Raw genomic sequence first — 26606 nt, 5'->3', positions numbered from 1 at the left:
CCTTCCCCATTCCCCCCATATTCTTCTGTAAATACTTTAAAATAAAGTTTGAATGCCATATATTTATTCCATGCATTTTAACTTTTCTTTCCTTCCATCATTTATTTATTTTACTATGGACCTAAAAATATATCCATCTACTCTTAAAATTCCAAGTTTTTATTTTCAGCAATTTCCATTCTATTTTTAGTTCCTTAATATCACCATTTTCAACACTTAGATTTCCTATGTTTGATCTTTTTGATAATAACAACAAAACCTGTGCTTTCTTCATGATTATAATTCTCTCTCCTGTCTCATCTCTTTTTTCTTAAATTTTATTTATTTAGTTTGAGGGGAAGAGAGAGAGCGAGAAAGCAACTGAGAGAGGGGCAAAAAGAGAGGAGAGAGAGAGAGAGAGAGAAAGAGAATCCCAAGCAGGCTCTGAATCGATATGGGGCTTGAACTCACAGACCAGATTATGACCTGAGCCAAAATCAAGAGTCGAATGCTTAATTGACTAAGGCACCAGGGTGACCCTCTCTCTCTTATCTCTTTAAGGTTCCTAACTTCATATATATTTTAAATCCCTGAAGTGGTTGATTTGATTTTTTTTTTTTTTTTGAGACAGAGAGAGAGAGAGAGGTCTCATGTACAAGTGGGGGGAGAGGAGCAGAGGGGGAATCTTAAGGCTCAATGCTCAGCACAGAGCCCAATATGGGGCTCGATCCCATGACCCTGAGATCATGACCTGAGCTGAAATCAAGATTCAGATGCTCAACTCTGAGTCATCAAGGCATCCCTGAAGTGGTTTATTTTTTATTTTATTTCACATTATCTTGTTAGCTTTTTTTTTTAAATGTTGTTACTAATCTTTGGACATTTGGTACTATTTACTGTGAGTTTTTCTTTGCCAATGTGATTTCTTGGTAGGCTCTTCAAAGACCCTGGCTAAGCAGTGTTTGCAGGTTGGATTTCTTAGAAACCACATCCTGAGATGGAAAATTTCATGAAGTCAGAATAATGCCCCCTTAAAGATGTCCTCATTCTAATCTTCAGAATTTGTGAATATGTTAAGTTTCATGGCAAAGAGGAACTAAAGTTGTACATGGGATTAAGGTTGTTTAAGATAGGGAGATCGTCCTGGACTATCAAGGTGGAGCCAGTGTTATCATGAGTCCTTGAAGGCAGACAATAATAGAAATAGAAGACAGAGTCAGAGAAGGAAACATGATGACTCAATTGCATACTTATTTACACATTTCTTTTTTCCAAGTTATTGTTTAAATCCCAGTTCATTAACATAGAGTGTAATATTAGTTTCAGGTATAGGATTTAGTGATTCATCACTTACATAAAATAGCCAGTGCTCATGACAACAAATGCCCTTTTTAATACCCATCACCTATTTAACCTATCCCCCCACCCACCTCCTTTCTAGTGATTATCTCTTTGTTCTCTATAGTGGAGAGTCTGTTTTATGGTTTGCCTCTCTTCTCTCTTTCCCCCCTCTATGTTCATCTGTTCTATTTTTTTAATTCCACATTTGAGTGAAATTGTATGTCATTTGTCATTCTCTGACTGACTTATTTTGCTTAGCATAATACATTCTAGCTCCATCTATGTCTTTGCAAATGACAAGATTTCATTCTTTTTGATTGCCAAGTAATACTCCATTGTGTGTGTGTGTGTCTGTGTATATATATATATATATATATATATATGTGTGTGTGTGTGTGTGTGTGTGTGTGTGTGTGTGTGTGTATATATACCACATCTTCTTTATCCATTCATTAGTTGATGGACATTTGGACTCTTTCCATAATTTGGCTATTGTTGATAATGCTGCTATAAACATCAGGGTGCATTTATACAATTAAAGCAAAGTAAGAGCAATATCACATGTGTAAGACTTAAGCTGTCATTATATTGGCTCTGAAAATGGGTAAGAGAGCCATGAATTAAGGAATGTAGACAGTCTACGGAAGCTGGAAAAGGCAACTAAACATATTCTCCTCTAGTGTCTCTAGAAAAGAATGCAGACTTGATGAACACTTTATTTTAGCTCAGTGAGATATGTATGCATCAGCTTTCTAACAAACTGAACTGCAAGATAATAAATTTATGTTGATTTAAGGCACTTCATTTATGGTAATGTATCAGAGCAGCATTAGAAAACTAATACAGCTTTGCTCCCAAGATCAGCACCTGGGTGAGATGGATGAAAAGAGAGGGAGAAAATGATTTTTAATGAAATGGCAATGAAAGTGTCAGCCAGACGTTTAATTTTTTTAGTGTTTATTTATTTTTGAGAGGCAGAAAGAGTATATGAGTGGAGGGAGAGAGAGAGAGAGATAGAGAGAGAGAGAGAGAGAGAGAGAGAGAGAATCTGAAGCAGGCTCCAGGCTCTGAGCTGTCAGCCCAGAGCCCAATGTGGGGCTTGAACCCACTGACTGTGAGATCATGACCTGAGTTGAAGTCAGATGCTTAACCAACTGAGCCATCCAGGTGCCCCTTTCAGCCAGATATTTATACAGGAGTCTTTGGAGCTGGAATGGCCCTTCATAGTTGTCCTGATTGGGGTGAATCGGGTAAGCTTTATGCTGCTTTACCAACCAGTCATTTTTGGGGCTCTCTGGGAGGAGGATTTGATCTTAGGTGAAGAAGGTCCATTAGGCAAGAGAAGAAGCAAAGAGGCACACATTACAGTGGTTTGGTGATTCAGAACTTCAGATCTGAAAATGGGTTAAGGATGACACCCTGTAGCATCCACTGTAAAACCCAACTAGGGTAAGAGTTTTGTGTAGTGGAGACACTACTGTGAAACTCCACCTAATTCTTTAGGAATTTGCTTTTTGTTGCTTTTTGCCTCTGGCTTTTCTGAAAATCTCAAGACAGAGAAACATTCACGTCCCCCCACCCCCAACCCTGTCTTTGAAATATAACAACGTCTTGCGTTTGCAGGTATACGCTAGGCTGCTTATTCTTGTCCTTTAATAACTGTTCCTATTGATTTGGAAGGTATATATAAAAACCACTTAGTTTTAACATCAATTTTAACATATCTAAAGATTTCGGGGTGGGAGGAATGACAATAGTTACATAGGCTGCCATCTTGTTAATAGAAACTGTCACATTATTTTTTAAAAGCATGGGAAACCTATTTTTTTAGTATATCCTATTTGACAATAGATCTGAGTGAAGTCATTTTTTTAGTTAATATTCATTTATGATAGTTTTCATTGTTAAATTGTTGTATGATCATTAAACATTTTAAACTCCACATGGTAGAATGAGAGAAATTGATGGTATCTGTATTGCAATGACCCTAAAACATTTTGACACTGTGATGCTATTTCAAAATACGTTTTTCTGTATTTTTGACTTATTCACTGAAATTATATATTATTTTATATATTTCATGTACATTTATAAACAAAAGTATGTACATTATGTGTAGATTCCTAATGCACTTTTATTTTAATGGAAGTACAATATCTTTGAGTGAATATACTCTTCTGTCCACTTAAGTACCTATTTTGTTTTTTGCAATCATTCAAAGCCATATAATAAAAATATTTTGGGGGCGCCTGGGTGGCTTAGTCAGTTGAGTGCCCGACTTCGGCTTAGGTCATGATCTCATGGTTTGTGAGTTTGAGCCCCGCATCAGGCTCTGTGCTGACAGCTCAGAGCCTGGAGCCTGCTTCAGATCGTGTCTTCCTCTCTCTCTGTCTCTCCCCCACTCGTGCTCTCTCTCTCTCTCTTAAAAATAAATAAACATTAAAAAAATATTTTTGTGTGCAAAGCTCATTTTATATTTGAAATAGATAATATAATTATTCCATATTTCCAATGATCCTTATTTCTTCATTTACAGCCATTTAAAAACTTCTGCCATTTCCCATCAGCTGCTAGTAATTCTTTAACATTTCTTGTTGTACAGCCTGGCTGGCAATGAAGTCTGTCAGTTTTTGTTTCTCTCAAAATGTCTTTATAGATAACTGAAGATGAAAAATAAAATTTGAATGGACACTTGTAATTGAGCTAGTAATCAAATATTTCCTATAATGAAAAACCTAGGTACAGATATCTTCACTCCACTATATGTATAAAGAGGACTTAATATCTCACAACATTGTACAAGTGCTTCCAAACCATATGAGAAGGAAATCTGAGAAATCCAGTATCTGAACTGAATCGGACCGACTCCAGGATTGGATATTTTTACCACTTATCCCTATGGCCTTTGTGAGATAGATATGAAAAATTGTCAATGGGGGAAGACTGAGGAGATCTGTCATGAACAAAGGACAGTGGGACCAAAACCTCAGAGATGTCAATCCCCATAGCTAAGGATTCAACAAACCTAGAACACATGGTCAGGCCAGTGCATGGGGATAGTGAAAGCTCAGGTTGAAAATGCGTCTCCTATGCCAGGTTATTATGTTTGAGCTTAGAATATGGATTAAGTATTATTTTATCTAGGAAACAACAATCTATAGAATTAGGCTGCAAAATATTACTTAGAGGGAGATGGAATGTATCTATCTTTATGTCATATATAAATGATAATATTTGTGGGGTTTTGCCCCACATGTGTAATTTTCCTTCTAGAAATTCCTATCTATGCCATTTTTTCCCCTTAGGCTTCTGTTGATCTAAATCATAGTCTAGGAGTTTTGCCAGCAATCTCAGAGGATTCGATCCCTGGGCACAATTTATAGTAGAAAATGGAGTTAACTCATTTTTCTAAAATTAGAAGCAGCTAAAGCCTTAATATACAATGACTCTCCTTGGATGTATTTTTTCAAAAAAGGCAAATAGAGCTGTGCTGCTTGATATTTGCCTTGTATCTCTATTCCTGTGGAGGAATGAAGCATCAAAGATGAGTTTTCTTTTGATTTGGGTATGTACTGCAGTCAAGTGAAAGAGATATGGTCAACTGTGGCTGACAACTGCTGGCCTAATATGATAGGATATGCATCATGTGGTCCAATTTCTGAATCTAATGGAGAAAAACCATGCAGTTTTTTTTTTTACTGAAAATTTTATTTTTTTCATTGTAGTTTTTTTTTTTGTTTTGTTTTGGTTTTGTTTTTGTTTTGTTAATGTTGCCAGTTTAATCTTGCAGCTTTTAAATGGAGAATAGGTTTCCTTACAAATATCTAGGAAGATCCAAGTCTTTTAAAATCCATCTATGAAATGAGCATACAGTTGGTTGATAAAGTATAATTTCTGTTTCTGTCATGGGTTATAGGGAATGAATGAAATAGACTTCTGTAGCACGGCGAATACCTGAGGTGAGCGGTAGCATACTACTGAGAGTCTATTTTCAGAGTTAAACCCAAGGTAGGCATCAGGGTATTAAAAGGCTTGTTCTTGGCCAGCATCCTGCTACTGGATGGTGGCTGTTACCTGGAGTTTCAGTCCTTAAAAAACACAAATAAACACAAAATAAAAAACACAAATTGTGTTAAAAAACAAAACTCTTCTCTCCCTCTCTCCCTCCCTCTCTGTTTCTCTCATTCTCACGCACACACAGACACACACACACACACACACACACACACACACACACACGCACACACACACACACCTCTAATCCTAGAATGGATATAGCATTTATTTTATTTTTTTTACCTGGCTATGTTTCCCCAAGAAATATGGAGCTATATAAAGGATAAAAAATGGAGTCTATGCTACTTCATCCTGATCTTGAATCCCTCTGCCTCAAGGTGGAGACCCAGAGAACATTCCTTTATTTCATTATTTGAGTTTATAAGTGATTAGGTGCTTCTTCATTGTTTTTAAGGGATTGCAAAAGCACCCTTCCCTGTGTCCTTTACACAATCACAGAAGGCAGTTGTCTCTCCAACCAGACTTTGTTGTTCCAGACAGTTCTGTGCTGCTCAAAAAGCCTTCTTCAGGTGCATGCCACCTGAAGCCTTCCAGGCAGTCTTTTACCCACATCCCCAGTTAGGCAAAAGGAGTGCACTCAGTACACGCTAGTTCCTTAGCAGTGGTGGAATCGGCAGGCTTTCCCAGAGGAACTGGTGCGGTGTGGAGGGTAAATGAAGAAGCTTTCAAATACCACTAGAAACCACCATTCCCTGAACACTCTAAAATGCAGTGGGCTATGAAATGGGATGGTCTTGGGAAAATAAGAACATGAATGAAAATAAACATAAGGTTTATCATTATCTTTCTTTGTGGGATGTTTCAAGTGTAGAGGTATATGACCCAGCCTGTGTGTGCTCCTGGGAAGGCATCCCAGAGTGTCTGTGCTTTTGATTGTGATAATGTGTACTTCTGATATTGTGTTTCTCTCTTTTCGACAGGATATTTGGCTGGATCTTGGCATTTTCTCTGTGTCCAGAAGTGACACATGAATCATTAGATAATTTCTGCACTTCCCAATTACAGAAGTGTCTTGTACATCTGTGTCTGCCACTCTACTTTCTAGCTGGCCTATCTCCTTTTGGATTATATCTGCATTTCCATGTGTGCATCCTTGATTTTTCATCTGCCCCTCTTCAGATGAGAGCTTTACAAAAGATACAGGGCATACAAAATTATTCCGTATTTAATATCAAGTTCTGTGTCTCATAACTTTGCCATAGGTTTGCTGATGAACCTCATGTGTTAAACAAAAATGAGTAATAAATTCTTTGAGACTGGCCCATTCAAATGAGTATGGCTCAGCTTATAATAAAAGATATATATTAACAAGCCCTTTCAAATAGCAACCTTTTTCATTTTCATTACCTATTGAAACATTAAGCTAATCATTTTCATAAGCACATCTTATTCAAGCTTCTTTTTCCCTCCTTCCAGGATGGCAACTCCTTCTCTGTCACTGGGGAGGATGCTTTATCCCAACAGGAGCATTTTTCACCCAGATACATTCTTCCTCATTGGAATCCCAGGGCTGGAAGGAGCCCATGCCTGGATCTCCCTGCCTTTCTGCTCTGTTTATCTTGTGGCTTTGCTGGGCAATGCCACCATTTTGCTAGTCATCAAGATGGAGCAGACCCTGTGGAGAGAGCCCATGTTCTACTTTCTGGCCCTCCTTTCAACTATCGATTTGGCCCTTTCCACATCCTCTGTGCCCCGCATGCTGGGTATCTTCTGGTTTGATGCTCATGAGATTAACTTTGGGGCTTGTGTGGCCCAGATGTTTTTGATCCATGCCTTCACTGGCATGGAGGCCGAGGTCCTGGTAGCCATGGCCTTTGACCGTTATGTGGCAATCTGTGCTCCACTCCACTATAAGACCATCTTGACATCCCAGGTGCTGGTGGGCATCAGCATGTGCATTGTGATTCGTCCAGTTCTGTTTACACTTCCCATAGTCTATCTTATCTACCGCCTACCCTTTTGTCAGGCTCGTGTAATAGCTCATTCCTACTGTGAACACATGGGCATTGCAAAACTGTCCTGTGGTAACATCCGTGTCAATGCCATCTATGGGCTCTTTGTGGTGTCTCTCTTTCTTCTGAACCTGGTCCTTATTGGCATCTCCTACGTTTACATACTCCGAGCTGTCTTCCGCCTCCCATCACAGGATGCTCGGTTAAAAGCCCTAAGCACATGTGGCTCTCACGTTGGGGTCATCTGTGTTTTCTATATCCCCTCAGTGTTCTCCTTCCTCACTCACCGATTTGGACACAATATACCACGCTACATTCACATTCTTGTTGCCAACCTCTATTTGGTTATCCCACCATCACTCAACCCCATCATTTACGGTGTAAGGACCAAACAGATACGAGAACGAGTGCTCTGTGTCTTTGCTAAAAAGTAGATACTCTTGCCTTTGTTTACCAAATATTTTGATCTAGCAAGGAAAATGCGTGTTCTTTCCAGAGATTTTTCTCTGTGTACATTTAGTGCCACAAGATGATATTCCAGGGGATGTGATCTGGGCCCGTTATTGATTCTATGATTTGAATAATCTTCAAAATGTTTCAGGTTCAAGGACTAATTCCTATTGTGGAAGCAAGAACTGTTTTCATTATTTCACTTTGTGTGAGAATGAACAGTCCAAGCAATGACACTTCCCATCATTACATTTGCTAACAGTGCTCTTTTCTCCCCTGTTTTTAAGTTCTCTATTTTTACCTCAGTTCAACAAAAGTAAGACAAGGAAACATAACTAATACCTTTGTTCCCACAACATGAAATTAAAAACTATTATTACTGAGACTTATTTATCTTTAATGTTATTCTTAATCAAACACATGAGACAGTTAAGTTGAAATGAACTATGACTCGTACCCCAAACCACTTCCCATTTTTTTCTTATCCTCAGAGACAGGAATGACCACCACATGCCTTTTTGTCTTTCTTAGAGTCTAAACAGATCATTTTAAATTCAGTTTTCTCTGTGGGGGTTGGGATTATAATTTTTTAATTCATGTAAATGGTAATATACTGTATCATTTCATAGGCAATTTTTTCACTTAATATTAAATTTAGAGATCTGTTTGTGTTGATATATATGGGATACAATATTCCTTTCTAAATGTATTCGAATCTGTCATTTGCATTTTATCTTTTCATAATTTGAATGTATGTAATATTTTAGTTATTCTTAATTCCAAATTGATGTTGTGACATCTTTATGAATTGTCTTTGTGCATATTTGAAAATTTCCTAGTGGTTCTACACTTACAAAGAGGACTGTCAGATAGTAGGTTACTGATGGAACAGGTCACTTGTTTATTTTGATTGTGGTTATTTACTGTGATTTCTTTGTGCCCTCTCCCAGTTTTCTGCCCAGCTTCTTAAAAATATCATAGCATGAGTTTTTGATTACACCTGACATATTAACACCTTTCTATAAACCCTTTATAATTAGTACCTTATTTTCATATCACAGATTAAATTTTTAAATGAACTCAATACTGATAATATTACCTATAACACAGCATTTTATCCCTTTGAAACATAGGGCTTATGCACAGCTTTATTATATATAGACATCCCAACATCTATATTGTTATTGGTGTGTGTGTGTGTGTTTATTAAGTCTTACTTTTAATTCTAATCTACTTGCAATTTATTTTGATGTAAGGTTGTAAGAATATTAAACACCTTTCTGTTTCTATTTCTAATCTGTTTAATAACATAATTGACTTACGAACTCATCACTTCAGAACTGATTTGCATTTTTTTCTTTCTTCATATTAAATTTCAATTTGTACAAGAGTCTGCTTTTCATTTATATAGTTGGTTTGTCTGTTTGTTCTTGAATCAGTGTCAGTCATCACTAGAGAAATACATTTCAATAACTTTTAAAGCTGATTATCCTCCTGTACTTTTCTCACTCTTCATTTGTTCTTTAAGCTAATTTGTAGAACAATAAAATGAAATGCTCTCATTTTGCTACAGTTAAAAATATCCTGATGGAATTTTGAGTTCACTTATTCCTTGGCTTATTTACTATCAATCAGTTAAACAATGTGTTATTAATTCCTTGAAATATTAACTGAGACTTAATTATGCTCCTCATTTGGATAAGCACAGATGATAAAATGTGCATCTGTGACAGTTCTGTGACTACCCTGTTAGCACTCTGTTTCCCAGAATTCTCTTCCCTGTAAGTTTCCAGTTGAGAGTTGGTCACATAAGAAATGCATAAGCCGTGGGAGCAAATGTGAAACAGCAGCCATTATTTTCTGTGGCTCAATATTGTTTTCAGGCAGTGATAGAAACACAGCGATACTAGAGGATTCTAATTTCTCCCCGTATCCCTCAGCTTCATGCACAGCTCTCCATGCCTACTGACCTGCTGACCAACAGCCATCACAAATCTACCACCAGGTATTTTACTTGCACACACAGAGGCAGTAGCCAGGAATAACAAACCATCTACCTTAAATTTTGACGCTCACTCCTTTATGATTCCATCCCAGAAGCTGAAAGTACCTAGTCTTTTTTTTTTTTCATTTCTTTTTAATGTTTATTCATTTTTTGATAGAGAGACAGAGTGTGAGCAGGGGAGGGGCAGAGAGAGAGGGAGACACAGAATCTGAAGCAGGCTCCAGGCTCTGAGCTGTCAGCACAGAGCCAGATGTGGGGCTCAAACTCACAGACTGTGAGATCATGACCTGAGCCAAAGTTGGACGCTCAACCAACTGGGCCACCCAGGCACCCCTGAAAGTACCTAGTCTTCTCCAAACATCACCTTATTCATGCAGGCCTAATTTGACTAGAAAATTTGTTTTGGGATCTATTTTTCCCCTTAGCTCCTCCCACAATTGCATCTAACTCCTATATTTATTTATTATTTATTTTTTATTTTTTAAAATTTACATCCAAATTAGTTAGCATATAGTGAAACAATGATTTCAGGAGTAGATTCCTTAATTCCCCTTACCCATTTAGCCCATCCCCCCTCCCATAATCCCTCCAGCAACCCTCAGTTTGTTCTCCACACTTATGAGTCTCTTCTGTTTTGTCCCTCTCCCTGTTTTTATATTATTTTTGTTTCCCTTCCCTTATGTTCATCTGTTTTGTCTCTTCAAGTCCTCATATGAGTGAAGTCATATGATTTTTGTCTTTCTCTGACTGACTAATTTCACTTAGCATAATACCCTCTAGCTCCTTCCACGTAGTTGCAAATGGCAAGATTTTATACCTTTGATAGCCGAGTAATACTCCATTTTATATATACATTTTCTTTATCCATTCATCCATTAACGGACATTGGGCTCTTTCCATACTTTGGATATTGTTGATAGTGCTCTAAAAAGATGGGGGTGCATGTGTCCCTTCGAAACAGCACACCTGTATCCCGTGGATAAATGCCTAGTAGTGCAATTGCTGGGTCGTAGGGTAGTTCTATTTTTAGTTTTTTGAGGGACCTCCATACAGTTTTCCAGAGTGGCTGCCAGCTTGCATTGCCACCAACAATGCAAAAGAGATCCTCTTTCTCAGCATCCTCGCCAACATCTGTCATTGGCTGAGTTGTTAATGTGAGCCATTCTGACAGGTGTGAGGTGGTATCTCATTGTGGTTTTGATTTGTATTTCCCTGATGATGAGTGATGTTGAGCATTTTTTCATGTGTCGGTTGGCCATCTGGATGTCTTCCTTGGAGAACTGTCTGTTCATGTCTTTTACCCATTTCTTCACTGGATTCTTTATTTTTTGGGTGTTGAGTTTGATAAGTTCTTTACAGATTTTGGATACTAACCCTCTATCTGATATGTCATTTGCAAATATCTTCTCCCATTCTGTCAGTTGCCTTTTAGTTTTGCTGATTTTTTCCTTCGCTGTGCAGAAGCTTTTTATTTTAATGAGGTCCCACTAGTTGATCTTTGCTTTTGTTTCCCTTGCCTCCAGAGATGTGTTGAGTAAGAAGTTGCTGTGGCCAAGATCAAAGAGGTTTTAGCCTGCTTTCTCCTCGAGGATTTTGATGGATTCCTGTCTTACATTTAGGTCTTTCATCCATTTTGAGTTTATTTTTGTGTATGGTGTAAGAAATTGGTCCAGGTTCATTTTTCTGCATGTTTCTGTCCAGTTTTCCTAGCACCACTTGCTGAAGAGACTGTCTTTATTCCATTGGATATTCTTTCCTGATTTATCAAAGATTAGTTGGCCATATGTTTGTGGGTCCATTTCTGGGTTCTCTATTCCATTCCACTGATCTGAGTGTCTGTTCTTGTGCCAGTACCATACTCTCTGGATGATTACAGCTTTGTAGTATAGCTTGAAGTCTGGGATTGTGATGCCTCCTGCTTTGGTTTTCTTTTTCAAGATTGTTTTGGCTATTCAGGGTCTTTTCTGTTTCCATACAATATTAGGATTATTTGTTCTAGCTCTGTGAAGAATGCTCATGTTACTTTGATAGGGATTGTATTGAATATGTAGATTGCTTTGGGTAGTATCGACATTTTAACAATATTTGTTCTTAGTTTCCAGGAGCATGGAATCTTTTTCCATTTCTTTGTGTCTTCTTCAATTTCTTTCATAAGCTTTCTATAGTTTTCATTGTATAGATTTTTCACCTCTTTGGTTAGATTTATTCCTAGGTATTTTATGTATTTTTGTGCAACTGTAAATGGGATCGATTCCTTGATTTCTCTTTCTGTTGCTTTATTGTTGGTGTATAGGAATGCAACTGATTTCTGTGCATTGATTTTATATCCTGAAACTGTGCTGAATTAATGAATCAGTTCTAGCAGTTTTTTGGTGGAAGCTTTTGGGTTTTCCATATAGAGTGTCATGTCATCTGTGAAGAGTGAAAGTTTGACCTCCTCCTGGCCAATTTGGATGCCTTTTATTTCTTTGTGTTGTCTGATTGCAGACGCTAAGACTTCCAATACAATGTTGAATAACAGTGGTGAGAGTGGACATCCCTATCTTGTTCCTGACCTTAGGGGGGAAAGCTCTCAGTTTTTCCCTATTGAGGATGATATTAGCTTTGGGTCATTCATATATGGCTTTTATGATCTTGAGGTACAATCCTTCTATGCCTACTTTCTTGAGGGTTTTTATGAAGAAAGGATGCTGTATTTTGTCAAATGCTTTCTCTGCATCTATTGAGCGGATCATATGGTTCCTGTCCTTTCTTTTATTGATGTGATGAATCACATTAATTGATTTGTGGATATTGAACCAGCCCTGCATCCCAGGTATAAATCCCGCTTGGTTGTGGTGAATAATTTTTTTAATGTATTGTTGGATCCGGTTGGCTAATATCTTGCTGAAGGTTTTTGCATCCATGTTCATCAGGAAAATTGGTCTATAGTTCTCCTTTTTAGTGGGGTCTCTCTCTGGTTTTGGAATCAAGGTAATGCTGGCTTCATAGAAAGAGTTTGAAAGTTTTCCTTCCATTTCTATTTTTTGGAACATTTTCAAGAGAATAGGTGTTAACTTTTCCTTAAATGTTTGGTAGAATTCCCCTGGAAAGCCATCTGGCCCTGGACTCTTGTCTTCTGGCAGATTTTTGATTACTAATTTGATTTCCTTACTGGTTATAGGTCTGTTCAAATTTTCTATTTCTTCCTGATTCGGTTTTGGTAGTGTATATGTTTGTCCCAGTATAGGGTCTATTCTGGAGAACATTCCATGTGCACTGGAGAAAAATGGATATTCTGCTGCTTTAGGATGAAATGTTCTGAATATACCTGTTAAGTCCATCTGGTCCAGTGTGTCATTCAAAGCCATTGTTTCCTTGTTGATTTTTTGATTAGATGATCTGTCCATTGCTGTGAGTGGGGTGTTGAAGTCTCCTACTATTATGGTATTATTATCAATGAGTTTCTTTATGTTTGTGGTTAATTGATTTATATATTTGCGTGCTCTCACATTTGGCACATAAATGTTTACAATTGTTATGTGGATAGACCCCTTGATTATGATATAATGCCCTTTTGCATCTCTTGATACAGTATTTATTTTAAAGTCTAGATTGTCTGACATAAGTATGGCTACTCCAGCTTTCTTTTGTTGACCATTAGCACGATAGATGGTTCTCCATCCCCTTATTTTCAATCTGAAGGCCTCTTTAGGTCTAAAGTGGGTCTCTTGTAAACAGCATACAGATGGACCTTGTTTTCTTATCCATTCTGTTACCCTTTGTCTTTTGATTGGAGCATGGAGTCCATTGACATTTAGAGTGAGTACTGAAAGATATGGATTTATTGCCATTATGATGCTTGTAGAGTTGCAGTTTCTGGTGGTGTTCTCTGGTCCTTTCTAATCTTTTGTTGCTTTTGGTATTTATTTATTTTTATATATTTTTTTCATCTTTTCTCCCCTCAGAAAGTCCCCCTTAAAATTTCTTGCAGGGCTAGTATAGTGGTCAGAAACTCCTTTAATTTTTGTTTGTCTGTGAACTTTTTATCTCTCCTATTCTGAATAACAGTCTTGCTGGATAAAGAATTCTTGGCTGCATATTTTTCTGATTCAGCACACTGAATATATCCTGCCACTCCCTTCTGGCCTGCCAAGTTTCTGTGGATAGGTCTGCTGCAAACATGATCTTTCTTCCCTTGTAGGTTAGGGACTTTTTTTCCCTTGCTGCTTTCAGGATTCTCTCCTTGCCTGAGTATTTTGTGAATTTGACTATGATATGCCTTGTTGATGGTCCGTTTTGTTGAATCTAATGGGAGTCCTCTATGCTTCCTGGATTTTGATGTCTGTGTCTTTCCCCAGGTTAGGAAAGTTTTCCGCTATGATTTGCTCACATAACCCTTCTACCCCTATTTCTCTCTCTTCCTCTTCTGGGACCCCTATGATTCTGATGTTGTTCCTTTTGAATGAGTCATCGATTTCTCTAATTCTTAAATTGTGCTCTTTTGCCTTCATCTCCCTCTTTTTTTCTGCTTCATCATTCTGTATAATTTTGTCCTCTATATCGCTAATTCTCTGTTCTGCCTCATCCATCCTTGCCGCCGCTGCATCCATCTGTGATTGCAGCTCAGTTATAGCATTTTTAATTTCATGCTGGCTATTTTTTACATCTTTTATCTCTGCAGAAAGGGATTCTAATCTATTTTCGACTCCAGCTAGTATTCTTATTATCGTGATTCTAAATTCTGGTTAGGACATCTTGCTTGTATCTGTGTTGGTTAAATCCCTGGCTGTTGTTTCTTTGTGCTCTTTCTTTTGGGGTGAATTCCTTCATTTTGTCATTTTGAAGGGAGAAAAAGAATTGAGGTAGAAACATTGAAATTAAAAAATAAAATAAAAAAATATTAAAATTAAAAATTAAAGACACACACACACACACACACACACACACACACACACATCGAATAGATGATGCTAGATCCTAGGTGTGTTTTGGTCTGAGTGTTGAAAGTGTTTTGACAGATTAGAGAAAAAAAGAGGGGAGGAGGAAATCGTTTGAGAATTTGAAAAAATGAATACACTGAAGTAGACTAAAATGAGATGGGGTAAAATAGAATTTGAAAAAATATACACAAAAGTAAAGAATACAGTAGAAAAAATTAAAGAAACATTTTTAATAAAAATTAAAAATAAATGTGATTTTTTAAATTTTCTGTATTTAAGAAAAAAGAAAAGAAACAAAAAAGAAAGAAAAAAAGAAAAAAAGAAATCGTTTGAAAATTTGAAAAAGTGAATACATTGTAGTAGACTAAAATAAAATGATGGAGGTAAAATAGAATTTGAACAAATTTGCATAAAAGCAAAAAATATAGTAATAAAAATTAAATAAAAATATTTTATTTTATTTTTTTATTTTTTTATTTTTTTTTTAATTTTTTTTTTCAACATTTTTTTTTTTAATTTATTTTTGGGACAGAGAGAGACAGAGCATGAACGGGGGAGGGGCAGAGAGAGAGGGAGACACAGAATTGGAAACAGGCTCCAGGCTCCGAGCCATCAGCCCAGAGCCTGACGCGGGGCTCGAACTCACGGACCGCGAGATCGTGACCTGGCTGAAGCCGGACGCTTAACCGACTGCGCCACCCAGGCGCCCCTAAATAAAAATATTTTAATAGAAATTGAAAGTAAAGTGAACTTTTTCTCTTTCTGCATTCAAGAAAAAGGAAAGAAACTAAAAAGAGAAAAAAGAAAAAGAAAGAAAAAAAGGAAACTGAAAATTTGAAAGGTGAATATACTGAAGTAGGCTAAAATAAAATGATGGAAGTAAAGTATAATTTGAAAAAAATTTACTCAAAAGTAGAAAAATATAGTAATTAAAATTAAAGAAAGATATTTTTAATAAAAATTGAAAATAAAAATGAATTTTATCTTTCTGTAGTCAAGAAAAAGAAAAGAATTGTAAAAGAGAAAAAGAAAAAAGAAAGAAAATTGAATAGATGAACCTGCTAACAGATTGAAATAGGACTGAAGTTGCTTCGTTTTCCCCTAGAAGTCAGTCTACGTAGCTCTTTATAGTCCATAAATTAAGCCGGCGGTGAGTCTTGTGTACTTGAAGAGCAAAGATGGCCTAGTTGGGTGGGGCTCAGTGTAACAGCTCCACTCTCCACTAGATGGCGCTGCTAGCCTACTGGGATGGATTGTTGCAGCGCACATTGGTGCATATGCGCATGCACAGGAATGGTGAAAATGGCGCCTCCCAGGTACCTGGTCTGTTCTCCCGGATCAGCAATCGCCCACCGTCCTCTGTCTTCAACTCTTGTCCACTCCCCGCTTTTTCACTATCTGTGACCAGGCCCAAGGCAATACCTCTCTCCCAAGTTTTGTCTCAGACGCGGCTGTTTTCCCTGGCCCCTTACTTCTAAAGGACTGCAGCTTTGACCCGTTCTGCCCCTCTGTGGGAGGGTCTCACCAAGCAATGGCCAAATGAGCAATGGCTGAATATTGAGTGCACCCAGGAATGCCCACTGGACCCTGTTGTTGCCGGTGCCCTGAGACTGTGGCCAGGTGCCAGCCCGCCCCAGAAAAAGTTCACGAGACAGAGTAGCTGCAACGTTTCAGGGATTATGGAAAATCACAACACACATCTGGCACCAGGCTTCACTCTTAGTAACCTTGCCCCAGCACCAGCGAATGCGGCTGCCTTCCAGGGTCTGCTGGCACCAGGTGGCTTCAACAGTCTCAAGTGTCCTTCCAGCAGTGGAACCGCTTTTCTTCATGTGGCCCAAGAACCTCCCAGACCCCACTCTGTTCCTGGGGATTCGTCTTTCCCACCAGAGCACCACCAGGTATCGAGCTGCGGAGTTGCAGCCTTTGCGTTCCCCTTGTTTACAGTCTTAATGGAATTTAAACCCTCTCCTTTCTCCCTTTTTAGTTTAGTACCTGCAGCTGTTTCGAGTTTTCCACTTTCTCTCCAGCTGCTTTTGGGGAGGGGTGCTTTTCCCATACTCTCCCTTCCTCCCCAGTCTCTGTCCTCTCTCCACAGGCAAAAGCAGTTCCCTACCTTTCACAGCTTCTCGCTCCCCAATTTCAGCTCTCCGCGCCGTTTACCTGCTGAATTTCGTGGTTCAGGTTGTGCATATAGTTGTGTTAATCCTTCAATCAGTTTTCTAGGTGTGTCAGATGGTTTAGTGTTGGTCTGGCTGTATATCATGGACTTGAGACACACAAAAAGCTTCCATGCTGTTCCGTCATTTTGGCTCTTCCCCTCCGCAGCTAACTCCTACAATAAATTCTTTATTCTTCATACTCTTAGTAGTTCTGAACCTTAGTTGACATAAATATAGATACCAAAAGTGGTTCCTGGATAACAAATTCTTAAGGATGGAATTTGGAATTAGTTCCTTATCTAATGAGCCTTAGGGATAGCAAGGCCCCTGCTGCTATTGGCAAAAGAGACATTGGTCATTTGTAGAATGCAGTGATGAAACTGTTATGTATATTATTCTCCGTAACCAAGGGCTTAAAGGAGGCAAACCTTTTTGAGTGTCCAAGTATTTCTGCCAAAGATTTTAATAAGAATGAGGACATTAGAGACTTGATTTTTTTGTATGAGATATAAGCCAGAGAAGTTACAATGAACTCAGGGCTTTAATACCCAGCTGAAAGTCCAGGTAAGGAAATAAAGCATTTTTGACTATGCTAAAAAAAAAAAATCATCTTCTACGAGGTCGTTTATTGGAAAGAAATAGAACTCCAAAAATTGGAATGATGTTATGTGGGTAGACTCCAATGAAGCAAATCCTGAATGCTGCCAACCCCCCTTTTACCGTTAGAAGCAGCTCTTATTCTCTTGTCTCAGTTAGATAGTCTCCCTCTGTTCAAAATAAATGTAATATCCTCCCCTGAGGTAGCTGAATTGAAATGGATTCCTAATCTCAGCCATGAAAAGTTCCCACTGCTTCTTACAGTTTCTGAGAATAATCGTGTTTAATAAGAATAAAATGTGGGTCACCTATGTAATTTTTCTATTAACTATGTTATGAAAGCTAAAAAAAAGTAAAATTAATTCAATAGAATATGTAATCTAACCTAATATTATTCAAAAATTATTTAAACATAAAATCAATATACCTATCAATTAAATATTTGATATCATTGAAATTATCAAAGTAAGTCTTCTTAATCCAGTATTTAACACTTGAAGCACATCTTTTTTTGTACTAATCTTTTTGTACTATTTTTTGTACTAAATAATCAATGGCTAAAATAACATGCAACATAAGAAATTATGTTGAATTGAAAAATATTTTATATTTATATTAAAGTAAATATTAAAATTCATCCCATCAGTTGAATTTGTCACATGTCCGATGTTCAATAATCATATATGGCTAGTGTCTACTGTGTGGGAAAGTACAATTCTAGGTTTATAACTGGACTTAAATGCCAGCAGGCTCCAGGGGATAAAATATACTAACCAAAAGAATTGTAAGATTTTGCCACTTTATACAGATAGAAGCCTGGGGATCATGTGTGGTACTGAACTCTGAGTACTAGATCTGAGTAGAAGAAATGTGACACAGTATGAGGCTGAATTGTAATATGAGAATATTAAATAGAGATTCTGGATTCAATGTATTTGGGAGTGGTTACAACAGTTAGATGATTGACTAAAACCTGTTCTCAAAGATGGTCCTCAGTAAAATGAATGGAAATGCCAGACTTTCTCTGAAAAATACAATTAAAAAAAGTTCCCAAAGACTTCAGGGAACACAGAATGTTAGAGTTTATTTATCATGCATACCTGCTCAGTCAGCCCTTAAGTCTATCCTGGAGGGCCTAGAAAACACTCTCCTCATCACGCTGTGAGAAATATATTCCTGAGGAGAACCTAGGAAACCAGGAAAAGTTCTGCAAGTAGGAATGATGTCAGGAATTTTTTCTGTCAAACTGTTCTTCCTGATTTCAATCTTGAGACAGCTCTGAAGCCTGGAGCCCACTGAAGTGGGCTATCTCCCCTTGAAGAAGGATACTGCTGAGAAGCTGACTATACACTAGTCTTCCTGAAAGGGACATGTGACCATTTACTATCAAGACTATGCACTGGGAAGAGAAATAGCGAGAATCTTGGGTGATTATAAGACATTGGTCCTGAACCAACATTAATATCTGGAGAAGCAAAATGTCACTAGTGAGTGTAGGGGTGTATGAAGGTCACTACAAGATCAGTTGCACTGAACAACCACACACTAGAGAACAAACCCTCAAAGTGACTTTCCTCCTTCCCTTCATCTTTCCCTTGTACCCCACTCCGCCTTTCTCGGATTTTACTCCATAGAATTTACTGACTCAAGCTTTGTTCTCTAAAGAACTCCTACCAAGACCATTGGAATCATAGTGACCGTAGTAAGTAAGCACTCAGAACGAGGTTTCACAGCAAAGATCCTATTGCTAATAGTATAGTGATACCATTAGTATACTGCAATATATAGTCTTGTCTGCAGACCATATGTGATGCTATCATTTTTGCTCAGGATTTCACTCTGGCTAATTAAGAGGAGGCCCAGGTTAAAAATGAGACTTGATAGTTCTAGGGCTATTTAAATGATCTATTTCATATTAATAAGATGTGGCAATTTGTAGAGTTTGAGGAATCGGTCCATTTGATCTACATGGTCACTTTCATTTTTATGGAACTGTCAATGTCTGCAGTATCTAGAGTGATACACTCTGCTTCATTCCTGACATTGAGAAACCATCTTCTGTCTTTCTCCCTTTCCCTTTCCCTTTCCTTTTTTTTCCTTCTTCTTAATCAGTTCTGACAGAAGCTTGTTAATTTTTGCTTTAAAAAATATCAGCCCTTGGCTTAATCTATTCTCTGCTTTCTACTCATCTCCATGTTCCCATGTCCTTAGTCTGTTTTTTCCTCACTCTCCAGGTTTCTTGTCTTTTCTCACTATGTCTGATTTTCTGTGTTAAAAAAACTTTCCTTATCAGAAAATAAGGACAAGGTCTTATGGATAGTGCTTGGGGTAAAGACAAAGAATGTATGACCTCACCCTGACCTGGAAGAGCTATTTCCATGATCAGTACCTCCCTCAAATCTTTCTTTCACCTCCTCTGAGCACTGTCTTTCTTAGATATTCTCCTTAGATATAGGAAACAGGGAAGAACCTGAAGTCCTCCTTGTTTCCTTATGCTCTTTCATCACCCCAGGAACAAAGGGATGTACATTGTTGTCATAAGAAATATTTTGGCTCTGAGGCTGGTTTTTACTAGTTAAACCTTCCTGTATCTATTTCGGTTTAAGATTTGTTTGACGGTGTTTGTCTATGAATGTTTGTTGGGTAATTTCATGAGGATACCTGTTGATTTTCGAGGTGATTTTTGAATTGGAATTCACATGAACATTAGTATCAAATGCAACATACTTAAGTTACTTGGCATATGATGTTTCTTTATGTTAGTGTGGCTATGCTTGGGGACCCACATCGGTCTTTCTCTGTCTTGATGATCTGTTGGCTTTATCCTTAACATGCTCATTTGGGGAAGTCCTTACATTTTATATGAATCCAGATACCAATCTTCGCTTAACAGAAAGTACCAGAATACAGATTATTTTAGTTCAGAACTTCAGAGGATATTTTATCATTTCTTGGCATTAGCTATGCTATTAGTTGTCATAAAACTTTGGTTTCTTAGATTCAAACTGTGTTCAGTGTCAGGAATTTTCTTTAATAGACAAGAAACAATATCACTGCCTTCTCTTGCACTCTACTAAAATATGAACTAAGCATTTGAAAGCATTATGCTTTTTTAAATTCTTTCTAGGAATGAATCATATCTCCTCCTATTTCAGCCAATTCCAGAATGCCCCATAAAAATGTAACCATGCTCCATCATCTGCACTTTGTTCTTTTAGGCAACCCAGGGCTTGAGACTGTCCATGACTGGATTTCCTTTCCCTTCTGTTGCATTTACATTTTGGCTCTTATTTTCAATGTAACATCTCAGATAATGATATGGATAGACAGAATCCTCTTGAATCTTATATTTTTTCTGGCCATGTATCTGGCCCTCTCTACATTCCTGGCTGGGTACATTCTGGTTTAATGTTCATGAGATTGGCTTTGGAGCCTGTGTGGGCCAGATGTTTCTCATACACAGGAATGTGTCTGCAGTACTGCTGGCAATGGCCTTTGACCACCATGTGGCCATCTGTGCATCACTGCACTGTACCACCATCCTGACAGTCTGGATGTCAGAAATTAGAATGGGTATTTCCCTGAGTGCAGTTATATGCACACTGTCTACCTAATTCACTGTCTGCCTTTTTGTGATGCCCACGTTATTGCTCATAAAACTGTGAGCACATGGGCATGGCCAAGTTGGCTTGTGCCAACACTTATATCAATGCCATCTGTGGTCTTTTAGCTGCTTTCTTCCTCATCTTAATCCTGGTATGGGTTGGGATCTCTTATGGCTATATCCTCTGCCCTGTATACGTCTCAAGTTACAAAATACCCATCACAAGACACTGAGCACTTGTGACTCCCATGCTGTAGTCGTGTTTGTTTTCTATACACCTGTCTCTTCACTTTTAAAAACTGCACTGTACTAATGTACATTGTTAATAACAGGGAAAACAGTGAAGGCTGCATGGGAACTCTGTTCTACCTTTCCATTTTTCTGTAGATCTAAAATTTCAAAAAAAAAGTTTATTTAAAAAATAAAAATAAGGGGCACTCAGTGGCTCAGTTGGTTATGCCTCCGACTCTTGGTTTGGCTCAGGTTATGATCTCATTATTCATGAGATCAAACTCCACATCAGGCTCTGTGCTGACAGCGTGGAGCCTGCTTGGGATTCTCTGTCTCCCTCTCTCTCTGCCCCTCCCCAACTTGTGATCTCTCTCTCTCTCAAAATAAAAAAATAAATGTTTTATTTTTTTTAAGTCTATTTATTTATTTTGAGGGGGGAGGAGCAGAGGGAGGAAGAGAAAATCCAGAGCAAGCTCCACACTGCCAACGCAGAGCCTGATGAAGGGCTTGAACTCATAAACCATGAGATCATTACCTGAGCCAAAACCAAGAGTCGAATGCTTAACCAACTCAGCCACCCAGGTGCTCCAATAAATACACATTTAGAAAAACATAAAAATATAAAGTAAACCTCACAAGATTTGAAAATTAGTGGTTCTTCTGATGACGAACACATAGTTTGGTTAATTAACACTGTTTTGGAATAACTGAAACAACTCTATAACATATTAAATGTTAAAGTTGCATTTGAAAGGATCAGAGAGCTCTCATGGCTGTTAAGCAAATAACAAATAAAAGAGCAAATAAAAGAAAAAAAAAAGAATCTAAAAAGTTTGACATTTGTGGTCACTTTTTCTTTAAAAATTATGTCTGTCAACCCTCACATAAGGTAGTTAAAGAGATGGGGCGCCTGGGTGGCTTGGTCGGTTGAGCGTCCGACTTCGGCTCAGGTCATGATCTCACGGTCCGTGAGTTCGAGCCCCGCGTCAGGCTCTGTGCTGATGGCTCGGAGCCTGGAGCGTGCTTCAGATTCTGTGTCTCCCTCTCTCTCTGCCCCTCCCCTGTTCATACTCTGTCTCTCTCTGTCCCAAAAATAAATAAACGTTAAAAAAAATTAAAAAAAAAAAAGATAGTTAAAGAGATACGTCAGATTTTCTTTAGATTGTTTTGCCAGTTGAACAATATTTTAACAGAATTTGGCATTTAGGGAACATAAACAAGGACTTGGTCAATTCCAACCAGTGCTTCCCACTTGTTTATGAACTTTTTCATGTGTAAGAAAGTGGGGGAAGAAAAGTTAAATGACAATAAACACTAAAGTTGGGACAGTAATAGTTACATGTGATGAGGAAATGAGAGCGAGGAGTACATAACATGCCTCCATTCTAATCCATGTCTTATTTGCGCTAACCACCGAATGCACAGCCTACTTATATGTCTTCCTGTGTTCAAATATTGTATAATGGGGCGCCTAGGTGGCTCAGTCAGTTAAGCATCCAACTTCGGCTCAGGTCATGATCCCATCTGTGTGCTGATGACTCAGAGCCTGGAGCCTGCTTCGGATTCTGTGTCTCCCTCTCTCTCTGCCCCACCCCCTCAAAAAAATATTAAAAAAATATCGTATACCAAGAATTGTTAAAAGCAGCTTACAGAAGTCTGAAATTATGATACATTTGGGAGATACTGGAGATCAGGAAGACCCTCGTGAGAAGTGTAAGAAAGCTGCATGCTACATGGAGAAGAGCAGCAGAGAATTACGTGCTGGGACCTTAAAATGCATTTGGGAGCTCGAGTTTATTTTGACTTTGTGAAGAATCATGAGGGAATTTGTTTGAAATAAAATGAATAGGCATCATTCACAAAGTCAGTAGAATTTTCTAGTTGTTATTACATTTATTAAATGCTTATTGTGTAAAAGATATACTACCAGGGACACTGCCTGTTACTTTACATGAAACATATGAAGTAGATACCATTTTATTTCCCCTTTTCCATATAAAAAGAGTATTAGGTCTTAATGAGAATAAGTAGCTTGCTCAAATCACACAGTCTGTAAGTGGATGACCTTGCAACTAGAATCCACTCTGCTTGGGCTTGATCAGATTCAAATACTGGCTTTTAGGGTGCCAAATGTTCTCATGATGTGTTATGACTTATCTTTCAGGCAAGGAATATAGTTGGTTCACATAGGCTCAGGTGCACATCATTGCACTGATTCTGGGTAGTTGGAATCTTTGTCCCTAGAGAAGAGCAGAAGTCCCTGGTGGATGTTTCTACCCAGTGTAGGACCTGGCTCAAAATAGGGAACTTGGGGCCCTCTTGTCCTTCAGAGATGAGGCCCTGGAGAGTTTCATTTGGAGGCTCTCCTTTGGGGAGCATCACATGAAGGATAAAAACTCCATTCCCTATTTCAGTACGTATGAAAATAGAAAGGTCACGACAGGCTCAGAATCGCTTATGGTGCACACTTTGGTGAGTCTGCTACATACTTCCCCAGCCGATGGTAAGATGACAGACAGAGGGGAAGAAAGGAGAAAAGATAATGGAATATATATGGAATATACTGCTTAATGAAATAAGTCAGAGAAAGACAAATACCATATGATATCACCCATATGTGGAATTTAAGAGACAAAACAAAGGAGCAAACAAAGAAAAAGAGGATAAAACCAAAAGCCTCTTAAATACAGAGAACAGAGTGGTGGCTGCAAAGGGGAGGTGGAGGGGTGAAGGAGATTGAGTACACTTAACCGTGATGAGCAATGAGTAATGTATATAATTTTTGAATCATTATATTGTACATCTTAAACGAATATAACATTGTATGTTTATTATACTTCAGTTTAACAAAATCCCTTAATGAGATGCCTGGGTGGCTCAGTTGGTTAAGCGTCCGACTTGATTTTGGCTCATGTCATGATTTTGTGGTCTGTGCTGATGGTGCACAGCCTGCTTGGGATTCTCTCCACTCTCCCTCTCTCTCTGCTCCTCCCCTGCTCATGCTGTCTCTGCATCTTTCTAAATTAAAAAAAAAAAAAACACCAAAAGCCAAACAAATAATAAAATCTCTTAAAATATGTGTTAAAAATTCTCTTACCCAATATGCTCAGCTCCGTACTACATTTTGAGTATACAGATATAAGTAAGTGAAAGTTTCTTTAACATTACAGGGCTGTCTATAAATTAGACTAAAACAACAGGTAAATACAATTTAATATAATTTTTTAAATGAACACTCCAAATAAAACTGGTATGTAAAGGAGAGTATCTTGTCACGATTTCCTCCTCTGTCTCTGAATCTTCAAGAAATTTTACTTTCTCTCTTTTTTTTACCTACTTAAATCTACATCTGAGTCTCTTTGTATTCCTTTTCTCCTAGTTTTTTTTTTTAATATTGTCTGCTACTCTAGAATATATCTGTGAGAAATGGAAGATCCATTTTAACAAAGATATTTATTATTCCCCAGGTCTTGGAATAACTTAGGTTCTCCTTAACAGCCAAGGAGGAAAAATCCCTTAACAGTCATTTGTGTAACTACTACTTGTATTGACTTTACCATTTGCAGAAGGTAAACAAATTGTGACCACAACATTTATGTATGTATAGAGAAACATAGAAATAGCTCAATCTTCACAACATCTTATAACTTTGTATAAACATTTTTTAAGTTAAATAAAGAAGATTTTTTAGATTAAACCAAAGACTTATTTGATGAAAACCTTTCGTTCCCATGTCTGTAACTTTTTGTTGCCCAACAGTGATTAACTCCTAGTTTTTTAGCCTCCTGTCTTTTTTTTTTATGGAATACACTTGATATATAGCATTGTGTAAATTTAAGGTGTACAACTTGTTATTTTGATGCATTTATGTATTGTAACATGATTGCTATTGTAATGAAACTTATCTATCCCAGCCTCCTGTCTTAACACTCCATGTTCTTGACAGGAAGCACACATTTTGAACCATAGGACATACTCAAAAATGTCTTAAAATGAAGAGGCTCAACTGAAATCAGTGCTACCATTATATAATATACTAATTTCAAGTATATCCCTCCCTTCCCCCCATATCATTGTATTTATGGATTAAAACATTTTCCAGAACACCCAAAGCTTTTGAACTTAAGCATTTAAACAACAGGTTCTAGGTGGCTCAGTCAGTTGAGTGTCTGACTCTGGATTTTGGCTTATGATCTCATGGTTGTGGCTTTCAGCCCTGTGCCAGGCTTGGGTTGACCGTATGTAGCCTGCTTGGGCTTCTCTCTCTCCCTCTATCTCTGCCTCACCCTTTCTCTTTCAAAATAAACCTTTAAAATAAAATAAATAATGCCAACATTACCTTGAATCCAAAACCAGACAAAGACCCCACTAAAAAGGAGAACTAAGACCCAATTTCCCTGATGAACATGGATGAAAAAATTCTCAAAGAGATACTAGGAAACCAGATCCAATAATACATTAAAAAATTATTCACCATGATCAATGGAATTTATTCCTGGGATGCAGGGCTGGTTCAATATCTGCCAATAGTGTGATACATCACATTAATAAAAGAAAGGATAAGAACCACATGATCCTCTCAATAGGTGAACAAGCATTTGACAAAATACAGCATCCTTTCTTCATAAAAACCCTCAAGAAAGTAGGGATAGAAGGATTATACCTCAAGATCATAAAAGCCATATATGAAAAAGACCCACCAGTAATATCATTCTCAATGGTAAGAAACCGAGAACTTTCCGCCTAGGGTTGGGAAAATGGCAGGGATGTCCACTCTCACCATTGTTATTCAACATAGTGTTGGGAATCCTAGCCTCAGCAATCAGACAACAAAAAGAAATAAAAGGCATCCAAATTGGCAAGGAGGAAGTCAAACTTTAACTGTTTGCAGATGACATGATACTAGATGTGGAAAACCCAAAAAACTCCACCAAAAAACTGCTAGAACTGATCCATGAATTCAGCAAAGTCACAGATATAAAATCAATGTAGATAAATCAGTTGCATTTCTATACACCAATTATGAAGCAACAGAAAGAGAGATCAAGGAATCGATCCCATTCACAATGGCACCAAAACTCATAAAATACGTAGGAATAAATCTAACCAAAGAGGTGAAGAATCTATACACTGAAAACTATAGAAACTTTAGGAAAGAAATTTAGGAAAGAAAGACACATACAAAAAAAGGAAAAACATTCCATGCTCATGCATTGGAAGAAAAAATATTGTTAAAATGTCAATACTACCTAAAGCGATCTACATATTCAATGCAATCCCTATCAA

The 26606-nt window shown here is 37.8% G+C and overlaps 1 protein-coding gene and 1 pseudogene across 1 annotated transcript; both read left to right on the top strand.

Moving 5' to 3' along the window:
* Positions 1 to 6844: 6844 nt before the first annotated feature.
* Positions 6845 to 7783, top strand: LOC147576732 (olfactory receptor 52J3-like). The gene has a single exon (XM_086679439.1). The coding sequence runs from the start codon at positions 6845 to 6847 to the stop codon at positions 7781 to 7783; it is 939 nt and encodes a 312-aa protein (XP_086535565.1).
* Positions 7784 to 20672: 12889 nt separating this feature from the next.
* On the top strand, positions 20673 to 21322 carry LOC147576731 (olfactory receptor 52J3-like; annotated as a pseudogene).
* The last annotated feature ends 5284 nt before the right edge of the window (positions 21323 to 26606 follow it).

The sequence above is a fragment of the Puma concolor genome, chromosome D1, assembly GCF_028749965.1.
Source record: "Puma concolor isolate L17-30 chromosome D1, mPumCon1.1.hap2, whole genome shotgun sequence".
Taxonomy (NCBI): Eukaryota; Metazoa; Chordata; class Mammalia; order Carnivora; family Felidae; genus Puma; species Puma concolor.
The sequence above is the reverse complement of the archived record's forward strand: the minus strand, read 5'-3'. Positions and strand labels throughout refer to the sequence as shown.